The 9399-nt window shown below is 39.8% G+C and overlaps 1 protein-coding gene across 1 annotated transcript in view; it reads left to right on the top strand.

Annotated features, from left to right (window-relative positions):
• Positions 1 to 1049: 1049 nt before the first annotated feature.
• MPZL2 (myelin protein zero like 2) overlaps positions 1050 to 9399 on the top strand; it is a 364232-nt gene continuing 355882 nt past the window's right edge. The window contains exon 1 of the mRNA XM_044080887.1: positions 1050 to 1296. Within this exon, the coding sequence (XP_043936822.1) occupies positions 1245 to 1296 (52 nt within the window). The 5' untranslated portion in view covers positions 1050 to 1244. The remainder of the gene's footprint in view (positions 1297 to 9399) is intronic.

Below are 9399 nucleotides of genomic sequence, written 5' to 3'. Positions count from 1 at the left end.
TTTATCTGCAGTTCAACAAAAGACATATAGAGAATGAAAGTTGTCACTACTTGACTAGGTCACTTTAAGTAATTTGTTACCAAAGCAAATTATGAAAAATGGCACCCTCTTTCAAACTGCTCTGTGCCTAGTGATCCTTGCAGGCAGCTGTTATCTCCAGTATCAGGATGGTTACCCTGTTTCTCCTGTTAGCTATGGCAAATGTTAGCACTGAAAGAGATTACTGGGGCTGGGGCTGGGGGTGGGGAGTCAATGAGGTCATAAGTAACTCTTACATTTTATCCAAACTCTTTAACTCTGATAGAAGCCTCTTTAAAGTTAAACAATGACTTTCCTTAATCTACATTGCTGTTGCTCGAATATGTGTATTATCTGGGAAAAGTAACTTGAAACTATGAAAAGAATGACTGAATAATTTTTCATGAGCAGCGCAGCTTTGAAGTTCTTGACGTGTAACATAGGAAGAATTGCTAGTCAGAGAAAAACACAGTTTGGAAAACAAAATAACTTCCAACAAATGGTGGCATCTTGCATCAGCAGGGTTAGGGACTGTTTCTGAGAAGCTAACTGCCTGCTAGCAGAGATAGTATGGCTAATCTTTCTCATATGTCTCAGTGACACAGAAAATAAATACACATTGCCCTGAAAGTTTTTTTTTTTTTTATGAAAGCATACTGTAATTTAAAAGGCAGAAAGACCAAGGTAAGGAAGAAAGAATTACTGAATCCATATAATATGATTTCTACTATCCACTAAGACTGGTTTAATTTTATTCTAAGTTTGCAATGTGTGCTGTAGTTTTAAGCAGTGCACTGTTGTGTACAAGTGACAGGTATATTCCAGACTTCTTCAGCAGGTGGGTGAGCTTGTTTGCTTTAACCCATTAAAAAATGCTCACGTTCTCCCTCCCCAACACTATTTTAAATGTGTCTGCTCTGTTCACCATAAAAAACACTCCACCCTCCTCAACAGACTTTTCCACCTTTTTCCTCTCTCTTTTTTTTTTTTTTTTGACTCTTAACTCCACCTTTCAAAGGAGGTGGAGTTTTGCCTACTCATTTCCTTTGTCAGTTAATGTTTCATCTGTTTTACTGAAGTTAGCAAATGTCTCAGACAAATGAACTCATGGAATTATTTTCATTTGGTTAAGCTTTCTTTGGAAGTCACTGCCTAGTTCCTTCTTTAGTACAAAATATAACTTTGCTTTTACTCTTTCCTGGACAGCAAGTTTTTTACAGCACCTGATGTATGGAATTATATTTGTCTTCGCTTTCCTCATTGGGACACCCCTACTAGGTAAGGGCATAAAATATGCAACTGAAAACACTACCCTTCGAAGACGAATGTTAATCTGTTTTAAGAGAATAGTTTTAATCTGTTAGTTGATCTGTGTAGTAAAGTTGTGCAGATGTCATTTAATTGTACTGTTTCTGTTATTGAATGTGAGAGCGGGAGTAGGTCAGGCCAAGGAGTAAGTTTCATGGCTATGTACCTGCCTGTAGAACCAGTCTAGGTGTGTTTTGGGTAACAGAGGTAGAGTGATTATTAGCTCACTCACTACAGTGGTTAGTACAGTTTTCTCACAGCAGTTTTTTGATTATGTAAGCTTTGAAACTGTTCAGTTTCGCAAGTTAATCCTTTATTTTCATTTGTTTCAGTCTCAAAACAAAGCCAATGAATATCTATTTAAAGAAACAGACACATTATATATAAAGTTCACATAGTTTGGGTTTCCTGTTTAATTATATTAGTGCATTCTCTAGTACCATACTCTGTGAAGTCAAAGTGAAATTGGTCATAATTTACAGTAATTTTATTTTAGTCAATACTTAAGTTAGTGATCATATAAAAGCAGCACTTTTATTTACTAGATTTATAGAAGAAAAATCTTGTGTTAGCAAATATTATGTCCTTGCTGGTTCACTGTCTAGTCACAGCAGCATCTGTTACTGTGAAAAATAGTTGTCTCTTTCCTCGCTTTTCTTTTTTTTTTTTTTTTTTGGGAGGGGGGTACTTTTATTATGGAAATGGCAGTGATGTCATGTGTGGCTAAGCAGAGCCAGTAAATAGTAAAGCCGAAAGGACAGGGCGACTATTGTGCCTGTAATATGTTCCTCAGATCCTCCACGATGCAATAATGATTTTGCAAATGTTTGTATGGGGGAGGGGGGTATTACTAATTATTCATGTTTGAGGTGCAGGAAAGAAGCATCTGTTTCACTACAGAGAAAATCAAACTTTACAACATGGTAGACTTGGGGGAGTTTAAAAAAAAAAACACACGAGCAGAAACACGAGCAGAAGGCTAACAATGCTAGAGGAGTGTTTTAAAATGAGTGACAAGTATGTTCCAGTGAGGGAGGGAAAACTATAAAAGCTGAATCCTGTTTCATTTTGCTCAGGGTTTCCAGGCTGAATTTAATTCCACTGGGAGTGCTAGTTGGATTGTGTATATGTACCAAAAGGTTCAAACAGCAGCACCTCTAAAAGATTAAATGGCAGTGGTTCCCATGCATGTATTATTGTTTGAGTTCTGTTTAGAACCGTGTATTGAATTCTGAAAATCATATTGTTAAAAAGTGTGAAGAAATATAGGTATCACACACACTTTTTGCCAAGGATTATCCTAGCCACATCTTCCAGCGTATTTCTCTTTTTTTGTGCTACATTAATGTCTGATGGGGTGAGTGACCTCTGATTTAAGATTCTTCCATACCCCATAATTCTTTCTTGCCATGTGGCCCAGGAGCCAACTGCCTCCCTGTGATATGTCCTGGCCTGATGTTTCCCCTTTGTGAAAGGAGTTTTACCTCTCTTGGCAAATGTACCTTATTGTTTGTGAGGGCTGTTTGTCTCACAGACCAGCTATGAAAGGTCACCATAGTGTGACTGGCTCAGTAGGTGGAGAACCTAGAATGTTCTATAATCAGCAGAGTGTCAGATGCATGGACTAGAAGTGGTACCACTTCCATCCATGAGGGCAGTTTTCTTCCCATATTCTACCTTGTCATTTTTCCTGCTGTGCACGACAGCAGGCAGTGGTTATTCCACCTGGCATATCACACCCCCCCCCCCACCAAGGAGAGATTATTCGGTACCTACTTCTCATTCTTCTCCTCAGCCATGTCAGCTCCAGCGTCTGCCTGAGCTATTGATTGAATTTGGGTTGCCTGGGTCACAGTTAAGTTTTATTCCTCTATGCCAGTGGAGCTGTTTGGAAGCCACCAAAAATGAAGCAAGGATTGTATCAATATGCTCATGAAAGCAGCATGAGACTGTGACTTCTTAGCTCAAGTATCACAGACAGATTGTAAGTATTGCTCTTACATACTTAGAAAGTTGCTAGAATAATAGGTTTTACATTACCATGCATTTTCATAAGGATAAGAAGTCTGAAGTTAGTACGGTGCTCAACAATTGATTAGAAAAACACCATATTTTATGGGGAACAGACAAAAAAAAAATAGGACGCAAAATCAGAAGCAGATGAGAGCTTTGAGAGTTCCATTACCTTGTATCTAACAGGGGTAAAGGAGGCACTACAATGTATTTGTCAGAAGAAAAAGCACTTCAAATAAAGATAACATGCTGTGGCAATAGTTGTGTGTTTACAAGTGCTGTCAGGCAGGATATTTTCATAGAGAGAGTGGTAGCTTCCTAGAAAGCTCTGCCAACATAGATTGTAGTAGTGGGACTCGGTATAATGTATTTGAGCAGAAGGGACAACTGTGAAATTAGCTGTACAGGCTTTGCATTCAGGTTGGTGGGACACATGACAGAGTTTAAACATAAGTTCTGTTACATACAACAGTACTGAAGTGGCAACTGCTTTTCTACTACTCGCTATATTCATCAAATTGTGGAACTGTCTAGATAGTGCCATAAAGATGCAAAAATTATATAAGCAAGATTTAAAAAGAGTAAACCTTAGTAATACTGGTAAGTGTATACACTGCTTTGTATTCATCTTGTTGTGCTTCGAAAGACCAACACATGGCTTCCTACAGAGTACCTTGATTTCACAAACGGTAGCAAGGTGTACGTGTGTGTGTGTGTATGTATGTATCTAAGCATCGGCAGAAAATTCATTATGTTTTATTTGGTCTTGTATACAGTGTTTTCCTTTCAGTTTGCTGTACTTAACAAAATAAGTTTGTGTTTATGCATGTATCTAAACATCAGCAGAAAATGCATTACATTTATCGTGTCCATATGTTGCTTTAACAAAGATGTCTCAGTCCTATGTGAGAGTGTTTCTTTGTATATTTTTAAGTGTAAATAAGTTGACCAGGTGATAGAGCATGGCTTTCCTGTCTGCTACTCTTATTTGCATATTGCATGTTTTCCTGAACAGGATAGGGTTCGCTGTAATTCCCCAGAGATGTTTACATATTAATGAGTAATGCTGTACTTGTCTGCTTCGTAGTGTTAAGTAACAAGTCCATTCTTATGGACCCCACCTCATCCTTAAATATTACAGTTACTGAATTTGCACTTAATGATAATATTTGTTCTTTTCAGCAAAAATAAATAAATTGACCATACCGTCATGCTATCCAATCACCACAATGATCATGTCTGCCGTGTTTAAACTGCCTATGCCCACTATTTTTTTCACAATTACTGCTGTTGTGTTACATATACTGCGGTGGTGGTGCTGCGGTAGCATTGTCGCCTCATAGCAAGACATTGTCCCGTTCGATTCTCAGCTAGAGCGTCTTCTGTGTGGAGGCATACGTGAATGGAGTGTGCCTTCGTTGAAGGTTGTGAGTCAGGGCTGGTAACCCGGTACGTAAAAATCCGCTACCAATCATTAGTGGACCGGAGTTCCGCTGTGGCGACCCCTAAGTGGGGAAAAAGCAGAAAGATACTGCTGTTGTGTTACATGAAGTGAGGATGGGCCTGGAAATTACATCAGCTATTTGTTGTTTAAACTGCTGTCTTTAGGGCAGCAAATGAAGCTGTCAGAACTCCAGTAAAGTAGTGTGCTGCATTTGTGCTACGTACGCTGTGGCTTCACATATATCTGTTTGTCTGACAGCTTACAAATGCTGAACAACATTGTTACCATGTCCAGGCTGAACAATATTGTTACCATGTCCAGGGTTTAGAACATTTGCTGATTTTTGTCTATTTAGTACTTTCTTCTGTAACTGTGGTGGTGGTGGTACTGCGGTAGCGTTGTCGCCTCACAGTAAGACGTTGTCCTGTTCGATTCTCAGCTAAAGCTTCTTCTGTGTGGAGACATGTGTGAATGGGCGTACCTTCGTTGAAGGTTGTGCATCAGAGCTGGCAACTGTGTACGTAAAAATCTACTGCCAGCCATTAGCAGACCGGAGTTCCGCTGTGGCGACCCCTAACCGGGAAAAGCCGAAAGATGCAACAGAAATAGTACTTTCTTCTGTGTGGCATATGTGTCTGTAAGCTTTCCCTGACTTGTCAAATTAGACCAGGCTTACTGCTGGCTAACATTAGAGAAACTTGACAATCTGTGGTCTCTTGCTACATTATTGGTAACTCTACTACCTGTTCATGTGACAGACGCTGACAAAGATCAAGGGAAGGTGGTATCCTTTTAGGTTTAGTATTCAGTCCAGTTCTCATTCCTTTCTGTGAAATATAACCCCAAATGGTTAGTCACCCAAATAGTTCTTTGGGGACATACTAACTTATACATTTCTTCCCCCATCCATCTTCTCTTCTCTTAAGTGAACAGCTTAAGTCCTGGGTATACCAACCAGGGGATGGTAACTTAAACTTGCTTACTGAAGCCTGTTTCCATCTAGTCCAGTTTCCTCCTGATGTTGAACTTGCACAGGTTGTGTAAACATTTACTCATCCAAACCACATATACTGGTAACTATTCCGGCTTTGTTTTACTGTAATAACCCTCTGATGTGCAGTAGCATGGCCTTCCTACCACCCAGCACCAGGTGATGTGTGTATGAAAGTCTATAAGTACTCCTGTTGATGTCTTCTTCGTCCCCATGAATATTTAGCCAGCATTCTAAGCATGTGGTATACAGATCTGCAAACTTGTTATAATACCAAGAAATGGACAGTGCAGTGGTGCAGCTGTAGCGTTGTCGCCTCACAGCAAGAGGTTCCCCGGTTCGTGTCTTGGTTGGGGTGCCTTCTGTGCAGAGTCTGCATGTCCTCCCTGCATACGTGTGGGTTTCCTCCAGGTGCTCCGGTTTCCTCCCATGTTACAAAGGCATGCATCTGGACTATTTCTCCCCAGGCTTCCATAGGTTCATCTGAAAATCGACTTTGTTCCAAGTTGGAGTTTCCCGGTTAACAAATGTTAAATAAGTAATAAATAAAATAACAGTTGCTCGAATTAAACAGTCTGCTCTAATAATGATTCAAGGTGCACGCCCTGCTATAAGGAAATAAATTTTAAAAATGAAATGAAAGCAAAAGGAAAATGTGTACAACTTGTATGTAGTAACCTTAAACCCTGTACTGACCTACTGATGGATGTATACCATCATCATTATTAAATACAAGAGTATGTCACCTGCGAACAACAGTTATTTCTTTGAAGTATAACAAGTATAGCAGGATCTGTAAACTGCATGAACAGTAGAAAAAAAGGTCAGCTCTCCGTACTATACCGAACACTAGCAAAAGCCTTGATGTCATATGCAAATGAAGGTTGCGCAGTTGATGGTGACATGATGCATACGAGTAACCCTTTTTCTCAATGTAATGTGATCTCGGAGTTGATATATAATAACTTACGGGGGTGTAGGGGGGTACAGCTTTCCTACAAAAATGAAAAAACACAACATATAGCAGGTAATTGTACTGCCTGCTCGATGAATATTCATGTGGATGGTACAGCAAGTGTGCATGGCATGTCAATCATGCCTCATTTGCATATAATATAACAGCCATTTGGCATGTCAGTTACTCAGGCCATGCCCACTCCTGTGCAAAACTACCAGGGGTTAGTACAGTAAAATATTGCCACTATTTGTTTGACTACGTAGTTAAAAACCTTACTCCAGAAAGAAGTCACTCAGTCTGTACTCATGTCATGTACCTTCACTGATCATTACTTATTCCTTTATGGTATTAAATTAAATACATATCCCTGCATGTTGTACTGACCAGCCACTTTATATCCCTCATCAAATGAGCCCTTTCTCTTAGATGTACTTGCACTTTAATCACTGGCCACATTTACTCTCATTCTTCTATGTATTCAAGATGTAATCTTCCCAATTTCTGTAGTGTACTCTAGATGTCGCGATGGTGGTGCTGCGGTAGTGTTGTCACCTCACAGTAAGATGCTGTCCGGTTCGATTCTCAGCTAGAGCATCTTCTGCGTGGAGACATGCGTGAATGGGTGTACCTTCGTTGAAGGTTGTGCATCAGGGCTGGTAACTCGGCACGTAAAAATCATCTACCAATCATTAGCAGACCGGAGTTCCGCTGTGGCGACCCCTAACCGGGAAAAGCCGAAAGACACAACCCCAACTCTAGATGGGGCAGCTACCCTTGACTATCCCCACAATAAAATCACCATTAAACAAAGCTCTAAAATCAGGAAAGTTCACACTCTCAGGGCAATCGGCTTGTTAATAATTTTAGATGTGAATGAACAGTCACGATTAAGTTGAACAAATCCCAACATTTTTAGCAACAACAGCATATATGTTTTGGTCGACTAATGTTTTGTAAATCCAAAAACATTTTAGACTTTTCCCAAAGACGTGCTGTAGGTGGATTGGACACTCTAAATTGGCTCTAGGTGTGAGTGTGTGCATGTGTGTGCCTTCATGTGGAAGGTTGGGCGCCGGGCTGGCAACTCGACACTGTAAAACTCCACACTGCCAATCATGAGCGGACAGATTTTCCGCTGTGGCGACCCCTAACTGGGAATAGCCGAAAGAAGAAGAAGGTGAGCACAAAACTAACAGTCTTACTCCTGCCTAGGTTTCTAGAACCCCAATTCCCACCTTGCTCTAGCCAGTCTAATCTGCTCTTTCTTCAGCTTCTCACCCCTCTTATTTTTACCCTTTTTACATGGATCCCAATTTTTCTTCCCACATCACTTGCGCGTGATGAAAATATCAGGGATTGCATGTATCATCTCCAGAAACTGTCAGATTAAACATTTGCCACCACTACCCTGCTGCAACCCATCTTTCTTAAAATTGCTACAACTTCATAGGCAAACATCTGACCTTATTTCATATTTTGTGTTATCCGGTGTGATTTCCTTGCCTCCAGAAACAAGTCTGTCTTCTCGCTCCATAAAATATAGAGTTTTAAAGTTCTTAACGATATTGGACTTTTGTCTAATGTCTGTGTACTAGTAAAATGTTTGAAAATATTTATTTTCAGTGCTACAAAACACTAAAAGTGTACTCGGAAAACAATAAAATAGCAAAACAACATTCCATTAATGTCCACAACTTTTTAATGTAATAAATAAGTAAAATACTTTGAAATTCTTGAGGTTACTAACACGGTCTCCTCCTTCATTTCTGGCATGGCTTACACTCTGGGTACTATACCAGTGGTCCTCTAGTTAGCACATCCCTTGCCGTAACTGTTTTACCAGGGGACTGTAACTGTTGTAGCCTACTTTTGTCTTCAAGTGCAAGGAATGTTGTGGTAAGAGGGGTGTTATTTTTATTTTATCTTAATGTATTTTAGTTGAGAATGTTCCTGGTGACCATACGCTCTCTATGGGTTCCTTTCAGATAGTCAAACTTCTGCAAGTTTGTACCTCATATGGTCGAGACCATAAGTTTGAATTTGCAGTAGTTCGTGCGTTTCAATGGAAATCTCTGTAAGGAGAGGTTTCTGTTTTGTTCAATCTGGTATGATCTCGGAGTTGGTATATTTAAGTAGCGGGGGTATGTGAGAGGTGCAGGGGGCCTTGCCCCCTGCTTACAACAGTTTATTCTGTTTTCTTTTCATTTTTTTGTTTTTTATCATTAGTCGAAGTTTAACTTCGAACAGGATGGTTCGAGCATTCCATGTTCAAAATTATTAAACTTTGACTATGTGATATAGACCTGCTCTCTATTACTTTACTTTTCCTTGGTCTCTTTCTTTAAGTGTAGTGCTTTCTGTAAGCAGTCATGGCTTAAGACATCCCCACATGTACCTCTTTCACCAAGGGATTGTGTGAATATTGTTGGGGAAGTATTATGTTTATGGCAATAGGCACTCAGTTACTTCTTCCTGGTCTCTTTCTATATGATCCCAGTTCATACACTAATCATTACATGATTTGCTCACTTTCCCAAGTTCTCTGTCAGGCCTAAACCTTAAGTAAACATCTCCAATCTTAAATCACACCTCACCATCAATACCTTCCCCTGAAGTTTTGCTGGGAATGTTTACCCCATTTCCTCCTTTATCTTCTGAACAGATTCT

This window comes from Protopterus annectens, chromosome 8.part0 (assembly GCF_019279795.1).
Source record: "Protopterus annectens isolate FY-2018-M chromosome 8.part0, PAN1.0, whole genome shotgun sequence".
Taxonomy (NCBI): Eukaryota; Metazoa; Chordata; order Ceratodontiformes; family Protopteridae; genus Protopterus; species Protopterus annectens.
Note: the sequence above shows the minus strand (reverse complement) of the source record. Positions and strands in the feature narration are given on the sequence as shown.